This window comes from Microtus ochrogaster, chromosome 4 (assembly GCF_000317375.1).
Source record: "Microtus ochrogaster isolate Prairie Vole_2 chromosome 4, MicOch1.0, whole genome shotgun sequence".
Taxonomy (NCBI): Eukaryota; Metazoa; Chordata; class Mammalia; order Rodentia; family Cricetidae; genus Microtus; species Microtus ochrogaster.
The window spans coordinates 68,921,585-68,946,651 of record NC_022011.1 but is presented as its reverse complement, the minus strand read 5'-3'; the positions used below and the strand labels follow the sequence as shown (position 1 = coordinate 68,946,651).

The window sequence follows — 25,067 nt, the reverse complement described above, 5'->3', positions numbered from 1 at the left end:
ATCTAGAGGCTCAGTAGCGATGCCATAGCTACTCAGGAGGTTGGCTGAGGCAGGAGTCCACAAAGAGAACCAGCTAAGCTACAGTGTGAGTTCAAAATTAGCAAGGGACTTAGTGAGACCCTGTCTCAAAAGTAGAAAGCTAACAAAAAAAGTAGCCCTTTCCTCTTACAATTTACAGTTTTATAAAGCAGAGTTAGAAATCAGCACAGCCCCTTCCTGTTTACCTTGATCTTGTCAGGAGACGATGCCCTCCGATTTTCTTTCAGGAGCTGGGAGAGAGCAAAGAAACAATAGCAGAAATTACAGGGAGAAGAAAAGACCACAGATACCGTATAGGTTTAAAATAGTTCCCTACAGATATGTGATATTTCAAATTAACAATCCAGAATTCTTGTCTTTTCTCCTGTGTTTTAGGATCCAAGGAGGCAGAGACCACTGACAAATAAGCAGCTGATGGAGTGGGCCTCGTGGAAGATGTGTAATGTAAATTAAGCCCTGACAGGTATTATATGCCACCCTTCTCATTAGCATAAAATTTATGTCTGCATCTCAGCTAAGAGATTGCCAGGTTCTGACTAATGTTCAGCAAAGTTACACAATATTTTGTGTTTCTAATTTTTAATTACACTCCTGGAAAAATGGATCTTTAAAAGGGTGTGAGTTTTCTTTCTGCCTCTCTTTATGACTGAGCCACTTAATTGAAATAGCACATTTTTAAGAAGAAATTTCCAGCAGAAGAAATTCACTGAACAATTGGCTTTGTGCTCCATGCCATTTACAATGCTTCGGTAAGTGAGGATTTCGGCTCCCACCAGGAAAACACAAACTGCTGTTGTATTCAGTGCAGGAACTGAACTCCCAAACTCCAGTCCTCTGTAAAACAAGGAACAGAAGAGGGAAGCCAGCAAGGATCCTTTTGTAGTGAGAATCAAGGTGAAGTCCCCAACGGCCTAAGGGAGGAGGCTGTGGCCCTTGAAAGGGTGGAGAATACGAAGGCCTTTCTCCTATTCCAGTTCTCTAACTTTTAGCTCAGGATTATGCTTGGTCCGAAGCAACTGGGAACCGGTACATAAGGAAGCTATGGAAACGTGGCTTTGGCTCTCCAAACCAGAGGGAAGACCAAGGAGGTGTGTATGGCCTAGGACACTGAACCCTCACGAATGATTGTTTTGGGGGAGGCGGAAGGCAGATGTCTACGAACTATTGTTAATGAAAGGCGTTGTGCACCCTGTGGGTCCATTTGGATAAAAATGTCTGTAATGTATTTAGCGAAGTGAAAGGACAAATGATGTTTATCAAAAGAGTAACAGTGGTTATGTCAACACAGCAGAATGATTATTGATTTTACTTAACCACGCTCTCCCTTGTTTTGTACATGTTCATTTTCTACACTAAAGATTGCTTTTGATAAGGAAGTGAGGAGATGAGGGGGTTACTGACCACAGAACAGCTTGTAGACACCCCCAACGCCTCCTTCCAGCAAAGCCAGTGTTTCTGGTTCAGCCTCACAAAGGATTTCAAAATATTGTTGCGTGGTCTGATGTTGATTATTTATTTATACCATTAACACAGTCGCTTGCAGTACCTTCTGTCAAAGGGAAACTTGGTGGATCAACTGTTAAAATCTAGTCACTCTTACGAGAAGAGTTAACTATGCATCTCTGCCCGTATCTTGCACTGATGTTAGGAGTTCTGTAATTTTTCTGAATTAAGTTATTTTTACTTATTTACCTACTTGCTTATTTATTTTTACAAACATTGCTTGTCCATTTGTTGATTGATCAATCAACTGATTGGACTTTTTGAGACAGGTAACTTAGGCTGACTTCAAATTCAAAATATAACCAAGGATTTTGAACAGGAAGTTGACTCTGCTGTCTCCACCTCCCAGATGCTGGGATTGCAGGCATATGCAACCACCCCTGGCTGACTTGTCTTTTTCTAAATGAAGGAAGTCTGTAGCTTTGTTACTTGGGTTGTCTTTTTTTTTCTTTCTTTGGAATACTCAAAGTCTTTGTGATTTATGTAGCTAACTTTCTGTTTATCCGTTTGATGGTTGCTGAGATTTGCTTATACTGTAATGTCAGTGATTTTTCACGTCAATCAGAAGAACTGTGCTGCATAGGACATGGCAAATATTTGTGCTCATTGCTTTGAAAGCTCAAGGTGGCAGGCACCACGCTCTAAATACAGACTGGGATTAACTGAGCTATGAAGCAAGAGTGCGCAGTGGCTCCTTTTATGAATCCTTCAACATTGCTATTGTAGAGGAACCCAGTGAAAGATTTAATCTCAGGTAGTCAGAAACTTTGGAAATACAGCGAAATGTCCACATTCTTAACCACAGTGTTATGGAGACTGTGACAAGCTTTAAGCTATCAAAGAGATCCAAATATTTATAAAATATTTTCTATGCTTCTGTTTCAAAGATTTTGGTACCACTGATTTTATTTTCAGGAAATAATAGAGTGTTCCTACTGATTCTAAAATCAAGTGATTTGTGTTAGTCCATTGGTGTAACAAACTTCCTAAACATGGTGGAAGAGGAAACTTTTATCTTAGCTCAAGATTTTAAAGAGCTCAGGCCAAGGTGAAATACTGCCATTTCTTTAGGCTTGAGAGGAGGCTGAATCTCCTGGCATGGAAAGTGTGTGGCAGAAGAGGATGCTTGTCGTGTGGTACCTAGAGAGCAAAGACAGAGTGGGAGAGGGGTCAGGATTAACCAACTGATAAAGCAAATGTGCACAGTAACTTCTCTAATAACAGTTTTCATGTACGATATGTTCCCCAGGGCATACACCCAAGGACCTACTTTCTTCATCAAGGTCCTACTTTCTGTTTCCACCACCTTTCAGTAGCCCATCTAATTATAAACCCATAAGTCAGTGCAATCATGATCCAATCATATCCCAAAGACACCATCTCTGAATATACGTGCGTCAGAGATAACACATGAACCACCGTGGGACATTTCAGGTACAAATCATAACCCATCCCCACCCGCTAATAAGTTTGGGCACATTTAATATTTAGCCAGGTTGTGCTAATTTTCATTTTATTAGAAGTTAAAGGGCAGGGTCAGTGAGATGGCTCTGAGGGTGAAGGCCCTTGCTGTCAAGCCTGCAGACTAGACTTGGATCCCCCACATCCGGCTGGTGGGAGGAGAGAACTGATTCCCTTTAACTTCCACACTTCCTGAAAAGGCAACTCAGCCTTTTAATCGTCTTGTGTGTCCCTCCCCTCACCCCTGAACACACAAGACAATGAAATCAAAACCTGTAAACATTAAAAAAAAAAGTACAAGGACAATGATAACTATCAGAAAAGATCACACTAAAAGTGGAAAGAAGTACAAGTGGTTTGCTAAAAACTACAGGGGTAGCTGGATGTTTCTGGGAAACGGTGGCCAAAGAAAAAACACCTCTCAGGAGCAGCAGCAGAACCTTACAGCAGAGTTAAGGAAGAGGAAGCCGTTTGATAGGAAAGAGAGGCAGATGTGCTTAACTGGAAGAAATAGTGGTTAACTTTTAGCTGTGATCACACTTTGGTGGTGTCTATGTGAAGCAAATGTTTTGGCTCCAAACTTGTTTCTTCCCCTTTTATGTTTCCTTAGTTTTTTTTTTCCCCCACCAACCTGAAGACAGGAGGATAAGGCACATTCTTTCTGTCTGTCTATGAAGGTCAGTGAGAACGCTGCCAGGGTGTTAGCTGTTTGCTAGAGAATGTTTTATCTTTCAGGTGAAAAAAAGTCAGAGATGGGGGACTAAGTACACTAGGAGAAAATGGTCCTAGTGTACTTTGTAATGCAAAATCAGATCATTTCTCTTATGGGAAAGCGGTGTTAGAAAGGGCCTCGGACGTCTTTAGACAGCAAACAGGTGTGCTAGAATGCAAACGAAACAACAGTGGCCACCACTTTGTCCTCTTAAATAGTAACAATGGTATACACTCCATTCCTTTGTTCAAGTAGTGCTAATATATTTTTTTTGGAAAAACATACAAAGAAAAAAATGGTGCAGAAAGGTACAGTGAAGACACAATACTCAAATTTTCTGATCTTCCAACTTCCAGCCCAGCGCCTTGGTTTTGGACTAAGAATCATGTCTTCAGCCCTTGTAAGGCATTGTGCATGCCTCGTCACTTCACAACCCTGCTTAGATCTGCCAATCTTCTATATAGCAGCACCCGGGAAAACAGAGTTCAAATGTCTGAGGCATTTGGTTCAGAAGAAATAATGTCTTTGAGGCCAACAGATGGCTCAGCCAGCAAAGGTTGGCCACAAAGATTACATACACGGGATCAACAAGGTAGAAGAGAATGACACCAGGAAGTTACCTTCTGACCGTCACACCGGTGCCAAGGCGTGTATTTGCACACACACACACACACACACACACACACACACACAATCGATATTAGTGTAATAATAAAGAGTACAGTCTCCATTGACTGATAATTGATGATTCCAGCAGAGAAGCTGATCTTCATTTGTGTATGAGAACCTTAATGAACAAGACATGCGTCAGGGAATGTTGTGACAGAAACGCCTGAAGATGGTAATGGAAGTCTCTGCAGAGATTTTTACCTACAGAGAAAGCCCCTTTAAATATCAGCCTTGACTGAACTCCCAACTGCCATAAGACTACAGACTTGGAAGATCACAACAGCCTGTGCCACCAGGAAGGCCACAAAGGACACCGTGACTGAGATGGTGAGTCCTGGGAGGCAGGCCTCGCTGCTTCTTCTGAGCCCTGGGTACAATCGCTTAATTGTACCATGCCCCCTACCTCGCTCACAGACATTTAAGAAGTCAAATTCTTTATTTTGGCTTTTCATTGACAATTTACTACCCCCAAACCACCCGGGACCTGTAGTGGAGGGGGGAAGTTGGGGTGGAGAAGCGTCCAGACGGTTTTAAAGCAACTTGAGAGGAACTTGGTGAGGAGTTTTGAGCACAGGGCATCCAAGTTGGCACGCGGTGGCCGGAGGCTGGGACAGCCCCTCCGCCAGGCGGGGGAGCGCGGAGGGCCGGGCTAGCAGCTTGGCTGCCGGGTGCAGCGGGTCATTGTTTCCCCGGCCGCTCCTCCCCGCGGGTCCGGCGTCACTGGCTGGGCGCCCGGGGCGGGCTGAGGGTTATTTATAGCGCTGGCTGCGCGCGTCACGGAGCCCGGCCCGACTGACGGGGGCCGCTGACGCGCTTGGCCGCGGCACCGAGGGCGCGGGGTGCGCGCGGGCGGCGACAATGGACCGGAGCGCGCGCCTTCCTGGCCGCTCTCCGGCCCCCGCCCTCCCGGCTCCGGGTCCCCGCGGGGGTGGCGGACCTCGGCCCCGGGACTCCCTCCGCTCGGCGGTCGGCGCTCCTCGCTGCGCGCCCGGACTGCACGAGGAGCTGGAGCCGCCTGCGCGATCACTCTCTGCGCCCGGGGACGCGGCGACCTGGGGCCGGGAGCGCCGGGCAGGTAACGTTTCCTGGACCGGGCTGGGGGCTCGGGGAGGGCCGGGGGCAGCCCTGCCTGGACTCCTGTCCCCGCCTGTCCCGCGCCGGTGCAGGAATCCGAGGTGGGTGTGGAGCGCCGGAGCGGGTGAGAAACTTCGGTGTGACCAGCCACAACAGGCTCCTCCCGAGAGGCCGGCGCCACACGGCCACCACGTCGCCCGCCTCTCTAGCCCCTCCCCAGCCACTCCTTCCCCTCTTCTCCCCTTTACCTACGCCCGGGACCCCCACCCGCGGGATCCCATCCTGGCCCGCTCAAACCCTCACTGTCGCGCTGCCAGGGACTTTTAGGGACTCGTGGGCCGCGGAGGCCAATCGTGAGCCCTGCCCTTCCGGCTGCTCTGCAGCCCCCCTCGCACGTGGCAGGCAGGCAGGCTGGCTGAGAACTTGCTGTGCCTTCTAGGAAATTGCAATCTATTTGTAATGCACTTTGGCTAATTGGGAGTTCAAGATTAAACTTTAATAAAGCATTTGTGTCGTCTCGTCTAATTGTGAAAGCTTCCATTCGCCCTAGTAGATAGACTCTTAAGTCTCAAGTTAATGGCGCTAAACTAGATTTCCAACCCCCAAGTACAATTCTGCCAGCCTTCCTCGGCGCAGCTGGATTTCTGTAAGGTACAGATGTTGCTAATGGCGGCTTAAGCACGGATGGGCAGATAGCATACGGAATGCAACATGTTGCCATATGGTTCCTTTAGCCTTTCACCTCCAGGGATATCAATCATATATATTCTGGGAGGAACCTAATGACTCTCTGAACAGCAAAATGAATTACCTGGTACAATTTATATCCCTTGACCTGATGAGAACAACAGGAAGATAGCATCGCCCAACTGCTGTAGTATAAATTGAGTTACAGAGCTAGATTTCAAATTCTATATCAACTATTGGTAGTTTGAGGAGCCCCGACACACCATTCTGTAAAGTCTGTTTCTGCTTTTCCTTTTTCTCTCCCACCTCTAGACATGCAAAACTGATAAGGTTTAACCAAACTGTTATTGGAAATTGACACTCTACCTAATAGGTGAGATGTGGAGGGGTGGAAAATACAACTTCCGGAGTTAGTTACAGTTAGCATTCTTCAAGAGCATCACACTCTAAAGTCAGAAAAAAAAACACACGACTCCGAGAAATACGGTTTCAGTATAACTCCTAAATCTAAGTACTTATTTGAAATTCTCCACCTAAAACAAAGTACTACTTCAACTCTTAAGAAAAAAGTTCTGAGAAATAATGAACTATCAGAATCCTAAGTAGAACTTTTTTTGCAAACCAGTTCCTGCACCCTTTCTCTGTGTCCATGGGGATAAGGACTTTTTTTTCTTCTTCCAAGCTGTTAGTATCTACATACTGAAGTCATCCCTTAGATCCTACTGGAATGGCTTGGTTATATTTCATATTAGATTTTTAAATCTCCAGGTGGCTAACAAAAAATGGTAACTGCCTTTACACTTGGTTTATAAACAGGGCTGTGTTTTTACTACAGCCCGTATCATTGATTCACAAATACAGATCACGGTGACAGATAAGCAAAGACCTAAGGGTACAAATGAAAGTATCATTCAAAATTTAATTTCAGGTTTACTTTTATGTATGAAAGTCTATCTCAAAGCTAGCTCCATAATATGTCTAGGTTTCTTTTTTTCATTCCACAAGATGTAAGAGGCAGTTCATGTGAGCTTATAGACCAGCAAAACACACAAATGGTCATGAATGGTCTAAATATGTGCTTACTGTTAATTTTGTGCTTTTTCAGAAAGTGTCACATTTTAAAAGTTTATACATCGTGTCCTTTTAGGATCATTTTTGAAAGGACAAGATGACACCCTCCCTCTCCCCCACCCCTTGTAAAGGCTGATGGTTTGTTAACTAGTGCTTGAGTTAATTCAGACATTCTGATTATTATACCCAACGTCTTGCATAGCTATAGAGCAGAATATGTTATGCAGAACAAAATAGGATATGGCCAGCTTATGGCAAGTTTCTTTGCCTGGGCTGTTTTTGTAACCATTGAATAGCTGAGATTTTAGTGTGCTCTGCGGCACCAGCACTCCATGAGTTTAAACCCAGATCAGTAGCACGCTTGTCAATAACGACTCTGTCTTCGTGACCTGTGAATTGACAGTGACTGTCCTTTAATCAATCTCACAGAACCTGCCTTATAAAGCTGTTATTGTCATGGGCAGATACGGCGAGCATTTGTCAAGCCCTGTGATTATTAAAGTGTTCCTCCTTCAAATCCAGGCCAGAAGGCCTGCTGCGCTTCCTTTCAGAGTTCAAGCAAAATCTCAAGCAGCGCTCTTTGCTCCCTCTCCTTCCAGTTGTATCTTCCTGTGTGCACGTTCAGGAATCCTTTCAGGCACCTTTGCAGGTACAAACCATGCATCTTTTTGTAGGTTGACATGGCAGCGAACCTAACAGCATCATTTCGTTTTGAGTAAACAGCTGATAGGTGTGCACTGTTACTCTAACTAATGTGGCTGGCTGCCAGGGAGAACACCAGAACTAGAAAGTTCCAGAATTGCTATTGTACCAAGAAATCACTGTCTATTTTTTGTCCTCAATCTTAAATTGCTTTTTCTTTTTCAGTATTGCCCTTCCATGTTGTTAATATGAGAATTTGTTTAGACAGGAAAACTTTTGAAAACATGCTTGTGTTGGCCAAGAAGATATTTCTGTGTTTCTGTTGTCCGTAGGCATAGGGCCTTTATCTGGAGCTGATATGTTTATTCTAATTGAACAACAACAACAACAACAACAGAAAAGGACTTACAACTAGGTGTATTTCCCCATACCAACTGATTTTTAATTATGATATGGTTCTACCTGCTTCCCTTCCCCCTTTTTGCTCACAAATAAATTTGTGATCTTTAAGTACCCAATGTTTATGGTTTCCTCAGGGTGGCGTGGAACCAGCTATGAATAGGCATTAGACTTCTCTAGTGTAGAAGCTCTTTATTCAGCTAAGTGGGGGTGTGAGTCACCAGGAAGGAGTGTGAACCCATTGCACCTGACTTCCCTTTTCAAATTCAAAACTCATGGTGTTGCATCAGAAACTTGTTTCTCTCTTTTATGAGCATTTCATTAAAAAAAATACTAAAGTGTCAGTCTGGGCTATTCCTCTAGCCAAGCAGGGCAGTCTCTTATTCTGACCGACATGCAGCTTTGTTTTTGTATGGGTTGGCAAGAGGGCCATGCAAAGACCACATAAAAAACTGCCTTGGGATTGCCCTTACTTTGACTGAAGATTGACAGGAGCTCTTTCATTAATCTTGTTCTCTTTCATGTTCTGTATTCAGATATTGAAACACAGTATTTTTATACATTTATAAGATTGTGTTTGCATTTATTTAATTTATGTTTCTTTTTTTAAAGCATGTAGCCTTGAATGTTTGTTCTCCATTTTTTTTTTCCACATCATTACTCTGGTACTGCTTGATGTAACTTGATTAGCTCCCTCCCCAGTCATGATTGGTAATTAAAATAGGCATTAAAATTAGTCACTTAGCAATTTTGCTGTTCAATTGGCAATTAAATTACTTAATTGCAATTAAAGTCCTAATTTTAATTGGCAAAATGATAGATGTAGATTTAAGATAATATGTATAAATACTTTAATAAGTGTCTATATAAGGATTACTTAATTACTCAACTTCAAGTTTATGCTGTTAACTTTGGAACTTTTAAGTGAGCAATGAAATTTATATTACATCTATTCAAAGGATATGGTAATTAGATTTATTACTTATCGCTATAAGAGTCCTTGCGATAAGTTACTTTTGTAGTATTCAAATTGTAAGCTTGATAATTGAGAATTATGATGAGGAAAAGGGCTTATATGTCTTTGTCTGAATATATCAATACTTTATTTTCCTTTTTATTAAATTAAGAAGTTCTCTACCAATTAGCTTGAAGTAAAAAGTAAAATATGGTTATTTTATCACTAAGTGTAGAACAAAACTAAAAAGTGTCACCTGTGACTTAACATATAACTTTTGCAAAGTGTATATATATATGTATATATATACATATATATATATCCTGTTTAAAGAAATGTTGTCTAGTTCTGTTAGAATAACTAATGTCATTGGCTCTTGTTAGAATTTCAGGTGTCTTTTATATTAACATATATACCTTTATTCTTAGGATCTTTAAATGTGTTTTAGGGCATTGTACATTTTTTTATGTCTTTCATGCATACTGAAATAAGCAAATAAATTCTAAAACAAAACAATCATTTTTTTTCTAGTAGAAGATAATTTTTTCATACAGAAATGTTAAGTCGTTACTATAAAAGCAAGTATTAGAAGACCACTGCAAGCCAAGTATTAAGGAAAAAAAAAAACCAAAGATTTTTATTATGTAAAATAGTTCTTGAGTGGCATGAGGTTTTACCATATGTTCAGTTTTATGATTTTAATTTATAAGTAGAAGCTTCTAGAAAAAAATGCTGTTTACTTCTGCGCATCTTTACACATTTTCTAGAATTGAGTTCTGAATTAAAGTAAGACATTTTAAAAATCAATGGTCTTTGCTGAAAAACAGACTGAGTAAAACTGAATAAAAGCTGCCTCTATCCAGAATGTGACTATCAAAGAAGCGATGGACCCCTCTAAGTATTCCACAGGAAAGGCGCAGTGTGGCTGATTAATAGCCCGTGAATGCAAATGAAATGGCAAAAGCAAAACAATAAAATACCTTCAATACTATTTTTTTTTCCTGAGAAACAGACGGTTTAAGGTGAAATTTTCTTTCTTCTGTCCCTACTGTAAGACTTCCTACCAAATAATAATAAAGGCTGTGAATGAAAGTTTGTTCAAACATAATGTAAAATACATCTCATTTTAATGCTTATAAGTTTCAATGCCTACAATATTTTAAAGAAATACCTTAAAGTTGCCTCCATTCTGACAGCATAGCAGATATGTCTGTTTCATTGTATCTGCCTTGTGAGGTCTTTGAATTCATTTGGGGAGAATACAGAAATCAATCCCCAGAGGCCTCTTCCCATGCATTAAAATAGAAAATCCTATGGGATTACATTTATGTTTGCTCTCTAAATTATACCAAAAGCTCAGTTTTATTAAGTATAATCTGCTTAGCCATGCATAAAATAAAATACTTAGGTTTAGATGTGAATTTATATGCATTTATACATATAAATATATATGATTTTCAATGAAAATATTTTTTCTACACACAGGCAAATATATTCTGCTTGGTATGTGTTAATATCATAAAAGGTAATATAATAACACTTTCATCGATGCTTTCTGAGGTCACATCATTATATTTATTAATAACAGCTTATAGTTTATATAAGGTGGAGCTACTATGGATAGTACCAATTTCTTGGTTCCATTATTTTAAATTACTAAGAAAATAGACCTTCATTGTGGGGAAACTTTACACATTTAGACATAGCAATAATTTAAAGTTACTTCAGACTCTGGATCTAGAAAAAACCTTATTGTCATTTTAATTGAGTTATAAAATACTTTATTTGAAATATTTATGTGTGAGAATGCAGAAGGGTTGCAGCCATATAAATGCAGAATTTCAGTTCCTTTTAGCCTAAAGCATCGTTTTAACATTTTCTGAAAGGTTGTTCAATTCTACATTTTGATTCCATTATATGTGTAATTAAACCTCTGTGCACAAAAGCATTCTCTTATGTACTAGCAAATATACCCACAGGAATTCTCTTCTAAACTGTAATTTATTTAAACATGTAATCATAGGATTTTAAAACATGCTTTCATTTTTCCAAACTATATGCCAATTTGAACTGCTTTGAGATAAAATGAGAGATTTTTATTGCCATTTTGGTTTTTTTCCTCTGTGACCTAACAGTGAGTTAAACATGGGCAGGAGGAAATAAAGAAAATCCATTGTGAACCAAATTCCATGTGTTGAACTGTTTCCGTTTTGGACAAAATAGAAAAAAAAATAAAAGAGTTGTTGTTTATGAATTCCAAACAATATGAACATTTGGGCCTGCAGAATTTTCTCCTGGGGCTTAGTTAGCCTAAGTAGTAAATAGCTGTGTGTATGTGTGTGTGTGTGTGTGTGTGTGTGTGTGTGTGTGTGTGTGTGTGTATGTGTGAGCGCGCGTGCGTGTGCTTCTGTGAGAGAGGCTCTCTCGAACATTGTGGAGTCAGGCCCCCTACTGACAAGATCAGTCAATTGCAGACCTCGTCCTGGCTCCTGCAGTTTTGCCCCTTCAGAATCAAGTGGGGGGAAAAAAACCAGCGGTCTGAGGTTTTGAGCACGGCCCTTTTATACTTTCCGATCTGTGCGCTGGATCCTTACTACCTGGAGCATGTGCGAGTCCGGCCCCAGACTCCAAGCCTAGAATAGTCTCAGTCAAAAATTAGTATAAGCGAGTTTATGAGTCTTTCCTAAGTAGGGGTAACAAATCAGGAAGCCGAACATGAATTTGAAGAGAGGGACAACTCACACGGATGGAAAAGAAGTCTTCACTTTTTCTCATTCACGTGTTATCACTACTCTATTCTCACGTATTACTTTATGAAATTGCTATGACCGCTGCCTTTCCATCTTGGGTATCTCAAGACTTGAGCAAAGGCTCTTATCAGAGAACCACGAGTCGCATGTTGCTGTGCTTGTTCCGTAAGTGCTCAACACAAAAAACTCCACCACCACCCCCTTTTCTCTCTGGGAGGGCATTTTCCAAAATATCCCCAGACTCAACTCAACCCAAACTGAATGTTTTTAATGACTGAGGGAGAGGAGCGTGTGAATAGCAACACGTTTACTTAGCCACATTTGTGCAGGGAGGGCTGTGGTTGCGATCTTAAACTTCTCTTGGTACTCGCTCTCCTGGAACTGTATTAAAAAATAATAACTTCCACCCCAGTGTAGCTAAGCTTGGGTTTCCGACTGTCTGAAAATAGCTGCCGGGAACCTGGCCCACCGCGTGGATCAAGGAAAGCTCCCCCTGACCGCACCCTGCTCCCTCGCGGAAGGGGAAGGGAACCCGGGAGGGCGCCTGTGAGCTGGAGTTGCTGCTATTTTGGGCCCAGCCTGGCCGGTGCGTCAATGCCTGCGCCCCTGCGTCACCGCCACCCCCACCCCCTTCCTTCTCCATTGCTCTCCAAACTCTCACTTTTTCCCTTTCGTTCGTGTGGAATCGCTTCTGCCCACGGGGCGCTGACGCTGCCGAGCTCACACTAATAAGCTGTTCTTCACCCTGCCCCCTCTTTCGCCCCCCCTTCCTGGTTTTATTTTATTCTATTTCTTTTTCTCGCGCCCACTAGGGCACCGCTGAGCCGTAGTGGCAGCAGCTGGAGGGAGAGGCAGCCACAACATCTGGGGGAAACTTAAGGTGGTCACGTAGGTTTCCCCGAGGCTGCTGCACAGCGGAGCCCGCGGCTTGTCTGGGCAGCCGCAGGGCACCCGATGGCAACGCCTTTGCAGCCGCAGGCTCGCTCCGCACGGAGCCGGCAGAGGCGGAGGTGCAGGCCAGGAATGAGCAACCCCACAACCCTGAGAGTTCCGCTGTGCTCTCCGCCAGTGCCAGGATCACCGAGAGGGGGCCGAGTTGCACTTCGCACAGACCCCCTCCCCCGGTAGCTTGGGAGCGAGCCAAAGCTCGGGAGGAGGGGAGGAGGAGCGCTGTCCTGGGCGGAGAAGGGGACCCTCCAAAGTCGCCCTCCCTCGGCCCCAGTCCCTTCCTGGTCTTGGGAAAAACCCTAGGAAGTCTACCTCCCAGCTTCGCTGGGGTATTGGGAGTAAGGCTCGCCCTCGGGAGGAGCGGCGATTCCTTTGCTAGAAAGATCCACGCGCTTGGCGGGTGGATGGTCTTGCAGAGCACAACGGGAGGCGACTCCGAGGACCGCGGTGGTAGGACACGCTCCCACAGCCCACGGACCGGACCCTGGGCTGAGGCAATGGGCACACACTTTCCTTTTGCCCGAGACGCCGCACGGCCCACCATCGCCTCGGGCTCCACTCCCTTTGCCCAGCTTTTCCCATCACGCTTTCTTCTTAGTTTCGGGTACCACAGCCCTTGTGTTTCAGAAACCCTTAGAGCGGGACAGGACAGGCTTGGTGGGCACAGCGCAAAGTCAACGCTGTTCAGAGCTGACCTAAGGGATGGATCAAGATCACCTTTCTGCTGGAGGCGCACCTGTTGCCCGACTCTGGTGCATTGTCTGCAAAAGAAAAGCAGGCAGCAGTTCACTCCTACTTGTGGGGTCCTCGAAGGCCTGGCTCAATGTCTACTCTCTCCTCTTCCACACTCCTTTAAGTATTCAAGCCTTTTAGTTTCAGGAAAGAGGGGGGAAAGGAAAGTGGGCGCTATTCCCCTTATATCTACTAGAAGGAGGATGGAAAACTGAGATAGAAAAAGGGAGAAGCGAATGCACGGACTAGTGAGAGTCCATCTATCGCCCAAGCCTCTGGAGAGCTACGAGTCATGGGACATTTGTCTGCACTTCCGCTAAGGACTGTGTGGGGGTGATGTTGGGAAGCAGCAAAGCACACGGCTGCCCGTGCGGCCCAGGTGCCAGCTACCTGGCCCACGCCAGCGTTCTTTTCCATTCAAGCTTTTGTTGCACCCTCCCCACGTGTGAGGACTCAGGGCCTGGGGGCAGGTGAAGCATAGCATCACCGCTGGTTTCACGGACCTGGGTTGCAGAAGTCACACTTCTTTCGGAAAAAAAAAAAAATTAAGAAACCACCCAAGTGGGCTACCAAGGTGAACGCAGCACCGTTCCCACCTTAAAATCAGCCCCAGTTGTGACGTCAGGTCGGAAATATACCAAAGCGAGCGCGGGCCAGGAGTCCGGGGAGCGCGGCGGCTCGGCGATTGGACCGTGGGCCGCTGACGCGCGCTGACGCGCGCAGACTTTAGGTGCATGTTGGCAGCGGCAGACCGAGCCACATAAACAAAGGCACATTGGCGGCCAGGGCCAGTCCGCCCCGCGGCTCTGCACAGATCCGCGTCCCTCTCGCCTGCCCCGCCGGCTGCCTGCCTCTTCTCCCGCCGGGCTGGCGGCGTGTGACTCCCCGCGCCCGGCTCCCGCACCGCTCCCGCGGACCCTGGAGCCCAGGCTCCCGGAGGGAACTGCACTTCGGCGGAGTTGAATGAATGAAGAGAGCAGAGAAGTGAGTAGGTGCGGCGATGCCGCCGGTGGTCTCTCGTTTTCCGGGTCTCCGCGGACCGGGGACAGGTTCTCTGCAAGTGGGCGCCAGAGCCATGGAGTGCGAAAGGGCTGGGGAATGGCGAGTGGACGCGCGCGGCTCCACCGAGCCTTTGCTGGAACTTGGTCTGTGTAGCGTTAGGGGGGGAGTTGGCTGCCGGCAGAGCCTTCCAGGCTTCTCATTGGTGGATGTGGAAGTGGGGGGACTCCCATAGTTTTAGGAGATGCGGACTTGCCTGCGGAGATGTGCGCAAAGTTTGCTCTGGCTGTGAAATGGAGTGTGGCTTGCTGGAGATTCCAGATCTCGTGAACATGTGGGAAACAGTCCGGGAGAGAAAGTTTCTGCGTTGCTTGGGAACAGTGTCTCTCAGCTCGCCCGCGCGTGCGGATGTTTTCCCGGTACCGTCGTGTAAGGGTGGTGTCTGTAGAGTGCCCTGTTGCTAAGTTGCCTGAAATTTCTGGTTTTGATAAATGCTGTCCTTGGGTAATGTGGCAGAGTGTGTGCGTGAGGTAAAGAGTGCAGCTATGAAACCGTGACGCGTCTAGGGTTAATATCCAACACAGACATATTTCCAAGGGCGGCGGCGGCGGATGATGGGGGGGGGGGAGCAAGAGTCTTCTTTATATTTTTTTCTGGCTAACCTTCTCCACTACTTGAAGCAAGATTATGGAAGAAGGGAGAGAGGGAGCAGAAGGAGCTGCTGTTGGGTTTCCTTATCGTTATTAACAAGTCTGTCTATGCTCTAGAGTGCCTTGCCAAGTGGGAACGTCTGAAAATTGCTAGGACACAAGAATGCCTTGTCCCAGCAAGTAGGCAGCCCATGGAAAACATTGTGGAGAAGATGTTTAGCTTGCTGTGCTTCTAACTTTGGTGCCAGTATTATATACGCAATATCCCCTTCCCTCTGCAGTTGACCCAAGATACTTCTGGTTAAAGTAGAGGTATCTCTCATCACCTCTGGGCTATTAAAGGTGTTGAAAATCCAGTTCTCTGGAGGAACACCAATTCACTTGTACCCCCAAACCCCAGTGCTGGGTCAAAAGCAATTACAAAAGCATACACTTGCTCTCAAATTGGCTTCTTGGTTGTCCAGGCCTTATTAACATTTTCAAAGGGGAGGGTTTCTATTGTTTTTTTTTTAAATTGTATTTTCTTGAATCCTACTAACTTTCTTTTCCCTTCTAAGAGAAAAGTCCGTTGGACTACAAGAAAAAAATATTTAAGATAAGGCTTTGATGCAGTGCTTTCTCTGTAGCTTAGGTTTGAAGTCAAGTAGGATGAAAATGATGCAAATGGACCAATTCATTATATTGTTAAGTATCAAGTAGGCTCATGGGATGACTTGCCTCTAGGATGCTTTCTCTGCAGGGATTTTCACTGGGAGATGAGTGGCATTATCTGTTGTTTAGCCACGTCTTTGCATGTTCCTTTAAGCTGCTGTTTGGTAAAGGTCTTCACACTCATTCCTAAGGAGGCATTGAAGGGCCTGCCTGTGAGTCTCCTCTGTCCAGCCAAATCTCAGTGGGGAAACATCCTCAAACTTCCTGTGTCTGTATTTCAGGGAGATCTGACGGGCTGGATTCCCAATTGCTTTTTTAAAAATCTTGGAAACTTTGTCCTTCGTTGAATTACGACACTGTCCACCTTTAATTTCCTCGAAAACTCCAATAACTCGGCTGAAGGTTAGTGAGTTTTTTCTTTCATCACCTTTCCTGAGTTCCCCCATATCTAGACAGGACAACGGGATCTTCTCAGGCCAGCTCTATGCCTTCTGGTCACAGAGAAGAACAGCCTTCTCATTGTGCAATTCAACTTCATTTCTAGACTGTGGGTTCTAGAAATCCTGTCTACTTAAAGCTCAGCGTAGAGGCTCCTCAGATTGGCTGTGGGAAGGGGTTGGAGTGGGGGGGGCATTTGGAACTAGCCGGGAGTGTAGACCCTCCACAGCTTTCCAGCTCTGGGTCGTTTGGGGATCAGTGCTTTCCTTTCTTCATCGCTGCTCTGACCTTTCCTGCCCTTCCCCTCGCACCCCTACCCTCCCTCTGACACCGCGGGCTGCCGGTGTAGCTCCAGGTGTACCTGAGCCCGGAAGAAAGTGTTCCGTTGACCAGGCTGAGTGTGTATCACCCTGTTTCATTTCCAGCCATGCCTTGTGTTCAGGCGCAGTATGGGTCCTCGCCTCAAGGAGCCAGCCCCGCTTCTCAGAGCTACAGTTACCACTCTTCGGGAGAATACAGCTCCGATTTCTTAACTCCAGAGTTTGTCAAGTTTAGCATGGACCTCACCAACACTGAAATCACTGCCACCACTTCTCTCCCCAGCTTCAGTACCTTTATGGACAACTACAGCACAGGCTACGACGTCAAGCCACCTTGCTTGTACCAAATGCCCCTGTCCGGACAGCAGTCCTCCATTAAGGTGGAAGACATTCAGATGCACAACTACCAGCAGCACAGCCACCTGCCCCCTCAGTCCGAGGAGATGATGCCACACTCCGGGTCGGTTTACTACAAGCCCTCCTCGCCCCCGACACCCAGCACCCCGGGCTTCCAGGTGCAGCATAGCCCGATGTGGGACGACCCGGGGTCTCTTCACAACTTCCATCAGAACTACGTGGCCACCACGCACATGATCGAGCAGAGGAAGACACCTGTCTCCCGCCTTTCACTCTTCTCCTTTAAGCAGTCGCCCCCGGGCACTCCTGTGTCTAGCTGCCAGATGCGCTTCGACGGGCCTCTGCACGTCCCCATGAACCCGGAGCCCGCGGGCAGCCACCACGTAGTGGATGGGCAGACCTTCGCCGTGCCCAACCCCATTCGCAAGCCGGCGTCCATGGGCTTCCCGGGCCTGCAGATCGGCCACGCGTCGCAGTTGCTTGACTCGCAGGTGCCCTCGCCGCCGTCCCGGGGCTCTCCCTCCAACGAGGGTCTGTGCGCCGTCTGCGGCGACAACGCAGCCTGTCAGCACTACGGTGTTCGCACTTGTGAGGGCTGCAAAGGTTTCTTTAAGGTGAGCAAGACTGGGCGGAGGTGGCAGGTAGCGCTGACCTAGTACCTGAGACCCAGGAGTGTGCTCTCCCCTTCCGGTAGGCAGCCCAGCCCTAGTTCCTTGAAGCTACCCCACGGGCTGCGGAAGGGGCTTCGGGTGGTCTAAGGAAAGAAATAAGCAAGACTGGAAGAGTCAAGGTTTCACCCCGCCCCCCTCGCCCCTCAGCAACCTGCCGCCCCGGCGGGCTCCCGCCCGAAATTGCTGGAGCCAGAGTTGGAACAGGGCTATTTGCATGTGTTAGGCTCTGTCTTCCTCGTTCAGATTGAAATTGGTTAGGACAGAGAACCGTGTCTGAGCTAACCAAGTGGAACAGAATTCCCTATGGTCAAATTAAGTGATCTCTTTATTTCGCCATCCTGATTGAATAATCTTATCATTTTAAATAGAGAAGGTCTCCAAGGGATGTAAATAATATGAATGCGCACGGATTTGTATTTACTGAGCGTCTCCTGCTCCTTCTCCTGGCATATAAAACACAGCAAGGAGCGGCAAGGTTAGCTCAAATGTTAACGCTATCAATTTTCTTCTGGTAAATGCCCTGGGGGAGGAAAAGGAAAGGAAATAGGAAGAAAAGAACAAGAAAAAAATTTTTTTTTAAAGGAGTAGTGTTTGTGTTTGTAGGGAAGGAATGCAGATCCAAGCCATTAAAAAATGTCTCCAGTTTAGTGGACTTTTCATTAAAAAATAATAATTTGTGGCCTACATTCTCTCCCTCTGCAGCGCACGGTGCAAAAAAACGCGAAATACGTGTGTTTAGCAAATAAGAACTGCCCAGTGGACAAGCGCCGCCGAAATCGTTGTCAGTACTGTCGATTTCAGAAGTGCCTGGCTGTTGGGATGGTTAAAGAAGGTAGGTCGAGGCCAGCTGCTGATCTCTCCTATGTTCGGTGCCCTTGAAAGACCACCAGCTGCTTGTGGACCCTGGTCCCTGCCTCCTCCCCGCCCCCACACACACTCCAGGGTCCCACTTCCTAATGGCCCAGCCTCCTCTAAAGAAAGCCACAGGGCCCTCCTGGTCTTCGTCCCAGTTAGAAGAAGGTATAAAATACTTCCCCTCCTTTTTAAAATATATAAATTTAATGCTTCTCATCACCAAAGTCTTTACAAGCTAGAGGAGCCCTGGACCACCAGATCTGGCTCCCACTGCGGCCTCCGAGGAGAGCCCTGTGAGTCTGGGCTCGAAGAACCGGCATTAACCGGGCTATTCCTTTACAGTGGTTCGTACCGACAGTTTAAAAGGCCGGAGAGGTCGTTTACCCTCGAAGCCGAAGAGCCCACAGGATCCCTCTCCCCCCTCACCTCCGGTGAGCCTGATCAGTGCCCTCGTCAGAGCCCACGTCGACTCCAATCCGGCTATGACCAGCCTGGACTATTCCAGGGTAAGAAGCTAATGGGGGGTTATCATGTGTACAAACCAACAGATGGGCAGGACCCTCTCCCTATACTCAACTTAAAGCCCCAGACTCCAGGGTAAAGGAGGCAGACCAGAATATCTGCTTCACAGCTCTCGGCAGGGTTCCGGGAGCGAGACACTGAGGTGCAGAAGCTCAAGTGTAGATCTGAGAACAGGCCAGAGGGCTTGAATCTTTCGAACCTCCATTGCCCGACAATCCTGAGCTCTGAAAGGCCCAGATGAGACTCTGTCTAACCTTCCTTCCCAGATCTACTTTACGCGAAATTACAGGGATGCCCCCCTCCCCCGCCCCCCGTGAAGACTGGGATTTGCTTGAGACCAGGAATGAAGAGAGGGTGGAAGGAATGACACGGGAAAGGGGGGCGGTCTCGGGGTCAGGAATCAAGTGGGACTATTCCTCTTTTACTCCAGTTGTGAAAATGTGCAGGCTTTGGTTGGAGGGAGCGTGGGCAAACCTAGTAGCGACTGCAGTATTATTAAGCGTTGCAAAGGGCGCCTCCGCTCAAGACCCACTCTGGGATTAGCATGAATACTACCGTGTCAATTGTTTTGTGGAGATAAGACTGAACGTTTCCCAGGGCTGGATGGCACTGTATTTAGTCTGTATGGAAATGGTAATTTACATATTTAAAGCGGCGACCTCAGAGCACCGTCCCTAATTGAATTAATTGCCCCGGAACATCTAATTTCCTTACTGGTCAGAGAGAGGTTTAATTGTTATAAAAACCTGGCTCCCCTACTAGAAACGGGGTTAGCAATTTCACGGGTTATATATTTTAGAGAACCTCATTAAGTGCTTTTTAAAATGAAATTCCAGTTTCAGGCAAACCCTGACTATCAGATGAGTGGAGATGACACCCAACACATCCAGCAATTCTACGATCTCCTGACTGGCTCTATGGAGATCATCAGAGGTTGGGCCGAGAAGATCCCTGGCTTTGCTGACCTGCCCAAAGCTGATCAAGACCTGCTTTTTGAATCAGCTTTCTTAGAATTATTTGTTCTGCGATTAGCGTACAGGTAATGAGGGAGGCCTGGAGAGGAATGAGGAAGTACAGGAAAGGGAGAAAAAAAAAAAGGGCTGGGGGAGGGGGAGGAAGATTTAAAAAAAAAAGGTGGGGAAGGGAAAGTGTGAGCCCAGAAGCCTTGGGTGAATGGGGTGGAGGTTGGCTAGAGGAGTTCTTGATTGTTATGAAATTAAACCCTTTCAAGGTCCACTGGTCTACATTTTATTAACTCTTCAGTAATTAGGTGCCTCTTAAATCCCTCATTTATTGCTCTTCAAGTAATTAGTTGTTTAGCTTCTCTCTCTCTCTTTTTTCTCCCCTCTCTCTTTGGTATTAATTGCAGGTCCAACCCAGTGGAGGGTAAACTCATCTTTTGCAATGGGGTGGTCTTGCACAGGTTGCAATGCGTGCGTGGCTTTGGGGAATGGATTGATTCCATTGTTGAATTCTCCTCCAACTTGCAGAATATGAACATCGACATTTCTGCCTTCTCCTGCATTGCTGCCCTGGCTATGGTCACAGGTCAGTACTGCTGCTGCAGGGCACTTCCCCTTCAGAATTTTCTCTGGTGGGACCGGTCATGGCATTCCCTCCTAATCACAGATTTTCTCTGATTTTGCCAGCTGACTAACTCCCTATGCCTTCTTCTTTTGTTTCTGATTGCATTTTCTGCAGAGAGACACGGGCTCAAGGAACCTAAGAGAGTGGAAGAACTCCAGAACAAAATTGTAAATTGTCTTAAAGACCATGTGACTTTCAATAACGGGGGCTTGAACCGACCCAACTATCTGTCCAAACTGTTGGGGAAGCTCCCAGAACTCCGCACCCTTTGCACACAGGGCCTCCAGCGCATTTTCTACCTAAAACTGGAAGACTTGGTACCGCCACCAGCAATAATTGACAAACTTTTCCTGGACACCTTACCTTTCTAAGATCTTCTCCCATGCACTTCAAAAGACCTGGAAAGAAAAACCATCCAGAGGGGGCTGGTCGCATGGGCAGAGAGCTGGCTAAAAAGTCCAGTGTATGTCATCTCCCTCCTATAGACCCATAGCCCCCATCCCTACAGTAAAGAATAACAAACAAACAAACAAACAAACAAACAAACAAACACTGTTGCTATTTCCTAACTTGCAGGCAGAACCTGAAAGGGCATTTTGGCTCCGGGGCATCCTGAATTTAGAAAACAGACGCCACACAATACAGTGGTATAAACTTTTTATTATCAGTTCAAAATCAGTTTATTGTTCAGAAGAAAGATTGCTAATGTACGATGAGAAATGTTTGGCCATGCTTGCTTGTTGCAGTTAAGACACATGTTTTACACACACACACACACACACACACACACACACACACACACACACACACAGCCCTTAAGGGTACCCACATATTTTGTCCTTTACCAAGACTTCAAAGTTTTCTGCTGTAAAGAAAGCTGTAATATATAGTAAAACTAAATGTTGCGTGGGTGGCATGAGTTGAAGAAGGCAGAGGCTTGTAAATTTATCCAATGCAGTTTGGCTTTTTAAATTATTTTGTGCCTATTTATGAATAAATATCGGAAATTCTAAAAAGTAAGTGTGTTTGCAAAAAAAAAGAAAATAACTACATAAAAAAGGGACAAGCATGTGATTCTAGGTTGAAGATGTTATAGGCACTTGCTACTTCAGTAATGTCTATATTATATAAATAGTATTTCAGACACTATGTAGTCTGTTAGATTTTATAAAGATTGGTAGTTATCTGAGCTTAAACATTTTCTCAATTGTATAATAGGTGGGCACAAGTATCAATACATTGGCAAATCCTGACAAAAGGGACACATAGTGTTTGTAACACCGTCCGACATTCCTTGTTTGTAAGTGTTGTATGTACCGTTGATGTTGATAAAAGAAAGTTTATATCTTGATTATTTTGTTGTCTAAAGCTAAACAGAACTTGCATGCAGCAGCTTTTGACTGTTTCCAGAGTGCTTATAATATACATAACTCCCTGGAAATTACTGAGCACTTTGAATTTTTTTTGTTTTTTTACGTCTAAAATTGTCAGTTAATATATTATTTTATGTTTGAGTAAGAATTTTAATATTGCCACATTCTGTAGTATTTTTCTTTGTATATTTCTAGTACGGCACATGAGATGAGTCACTGCCTTTTTTTCTATGGTGTATGACAGTTAGAGACGCTGATTTTTTTTCTGATAAATTCTTTCTTTGAGAAAGGCAATTTTAATGTTTACAACAATAAACCACGTAAATGAACAGAACTTTGTCTTATTTCTGGTTCAGGAAAAACACAGTGACTGAACATCACATATAAGAAAGAGGAAAAGTGGAGATTGATTTGGGGTAGGTCACTTACATGACATCTGAATTTCAGGGTGAGAGCCTGGATCCATTGTGACTAAAGGAAGGGTGTAATTGAACTAATTACCTAGAGAACTCAATGTAATATTTTTCTTTAGCCCGACTTTTCCAGTCTGGTGACCTACATTTATCAGAATGAATGTAGACCATCATATTCAAACATACATATGTTTTGAGAAAGCATAGCTTTCAAAAGGCAGGCTTTAGAAGCCAAAAAGCTTCTAAACTTTTCCAAGGTTGAGAATCTTTCAGAGTTCTGTGGACAGCCTTCAGGAAGTGTGTGCTTGAAACTCAGAAAGGCCACGCAGATTTGAAAAGACGTGTACTTTATCTTTGCTTTTGCAATTCCTGTGCACAGTAGTGTGAGCGTGGGAGGGAGAGCTCAGGGTCCCTGCCCTCGGAGTCCTGAGTCAGCCTTCCCAGGCAGGCTCTGCAGACATTTCTTACACTATTTCCCTGCTTTGGTGGGTAGTATGAGGTGTGATCTGCACTTTTAGAACAAGGTTCCCACCTTTTAAGTATTGTGGATTTTAAACAAATGAACCAACCAACAAACAAACCTTTGTCATGGCTCTGATTTGGTTTAAGTCAAGTTTTAAGATGGGGCTCTAACCTTCCACCCTGAGTTGGGTCTCAGCCACCTATCCTTGGGCAGATGATAGTCCAGTTGTGCCCTAGGAGGGATGATCAAGTTCGCTGACCCTGGCTAATTACAGGTGACCTCTAGGTCACTGAAATTTACAATAAAGTTATTGTTTTAGGAATGGATTGTCATAACAGTATACTGACAACAGAGCTGTCAGCACCCCCCCCTCCAAAAAAAAACCCCAAAACAATGTTTTGTGGTTTGGCAAAAAGAGACAAGGACAGTAGTCCCTTGTGGTAGTTTAAAGTTGTTTTTACTTGGTGAGTTTCTCTCTGAGCAACGGAAGGGTAAAGGAGGACGGTTACATAGGTTATGAAACAATAAGGAAATGTCCAATTTCATAATATATATAAAGAATACATCAGAAAAATGGATCTGACCTTTATATATATTCACATCATTTTGAGTCAAAGCCCCAAACTCCTAAGTGGACAGAATAGGCTTTCCATTAGCGCTCTTCTCCCAGGTGTCTTTGGGGCCCCTAGACAATTACATTTCGTCGAAGAATCCCTGAGAGGTAATCCCAGAAAGACCCCCAAGGCTGCTTCTCCCTTAAGAAAGCCGCTGGGCATCACCGGAGGCCAATGGGGGCGTCGGGATAGCGAGCCTCTGGAGAATTTAGAGCGAAAGGGGGACCGTGTTCTCGCACTCTACCGCGCTGGGTTATGAGTCCCAGTTCGCCTCCAGTATCCTTTCTGCTTTTGTAGTATTATTACAGCTCCGGGCTAACACTAGCCTACTTCTCCGGCGGCTTCAAAGGTTCTCGCCGCCTAAAACTCTTTCCATCTTAGTTTTTCTTTCTAGGACTAAAGCTCAGGAAGACCCACAGCCTCCCTTCATTATCAAAGAGAAGTGTACGAACTTCTTCAGGAAGAAGTCGAGCTTTAAGAAGAGGACTTCCTAGTCATCTCCGCTCCTCAGTGGTCCTTGAGTTTCATTTGTGGAATGCCACTTCAGCAATGCAAAAAAAATACATGGTCTTTGTTCCAATGTTATGGCCATCCATACACTTCTCAGGTCTGAGAAAAGGGTCTGTTTTAAAACCTTCGCGGTCTCGTCCCACGTTGAGAGACTGCCCAGAGCACTCTGGCTTTTTTTGGGAAATGGCCTTAATTTAAAGCAGGAACAGATCAGCGGTTCTATTGCCTGGTGTTCTCTGGCTCTAGGTACCGAACCCTCCCTCGAACGGACTTTAGGCTTCCTGAAACTGGTCAGAGGGCGGGCGCTTAGGAGGCGTGTGTGTGTGTGTGTGTGTGTGTGTGTGTGTGTGTGTGTGTGTATTGAATCACTGGTCCTGAATCTGATACAGAATTACGCATGGGCCAGAGGAATAGCATCAAGCCACACCCACGGCACAGACCTTGTCTTGAGCACTTCTTTGTAGTACCAGGCTGGACTTCATCCCTAGGGGGCTTGGGGATCCTATCTCCTAAAAGTAAGTCTATGCAGCTGATTTGTGTACAGTGGGTCCAACAAAGACACAGATTTTCCTGACAATTTAAGAAAGCCACTTGAAGATTTAATTTCACGTTCTGTTAACAATCTATTGGTCTGGCGAGTGGCATTCCTCCCATTCAGTTATCTAATTATCTTTTAAGCTAGAACATACCCATTGATGAAATACTTTGAGATACAAACAGTTGTGAATAGGCCAATGCCCTCCAAACTCTTTGTAATATTTTGACCACAAAGTTCTCTTGTTATGGACATATTTTCATCTCCCTGAACCCTATCGTGGGTAGTAATACCAGAGCACTCCCAAGGAAGCGTGCCCGCATCATTCAGCCACCAGCTCCGGATGTCTCTCAGCTGTGCACACGCACCCGTTTCCCTTTTTATCCGCCGTGCGGCGCCGAGGTGACTGCGGAGGTTAAGGGCAGAGGGTCTCTCCGGCGGGGCCTCGTCTTCTTTGGCGGGATAGG

The 25,067-nt window shown here is 45.4% G+C and overlaps 1 protein-coding gene across 5 annotated transcripts; it reads left to right on the top strand.

Annotated features, from left to right (window-relative positions):
- Positions 1 to 5,247: 5,247 nt before the first annotated feature.
- Nr4a2 (nuclear receptor subfamily 4 group A member 2) lies at positions 5,248 to 22,394 on the top strand. 5 transcript variants are annotated; one of them, XR_003376859.1, is made up of 8 exons: positions 5,248 to 5,459; positions 16,224 to 16,344; positions 16,806 to 17,671; positions 18,431 to 18,560; positions 18,926 to 19,089; positions 19,942 to 20,144; positions 20,596 to 20,653; positions 20,807 to 20,827. XR_003376859.1 is itself a non-coding variant. In XM_026778852.1 (8 exons), the coding sequence occupies exons 3-8, from the start codon at positions 16,997 to 16,999 to the stop codon at positions 21,061 to 21,063; spliced, it is 1,608 nt and encodes a 535-aa protein (XP_026634653.1). In that variant the 5' UTR covers positions 5,248 to 5,459; positions 16,224 to 16,344; positions 16,984 to 16,996; the 3' UTR covers positions 21,064 to 22,394. The 5 variants fall into 5 exon arrangements, 4 of the variants coding, with proteins under 4 accessions (XP_026634653.1, XP_026634651.1, XP_005346478.1 ...); XM_026778852.1 differs by having other exon boundaries at positions 16,984 to 17,671; positions 20,475 to 20,653; positions 20,807 to 22,394; XM_026778850.1 differs by having other exon boundaries at positions 20,475 to 20,653; positions 20,807 to 22,394.
- The last annotated feature ends 2,673 nt before the right edge of the window (positions 22,395 to 25,067 follow it).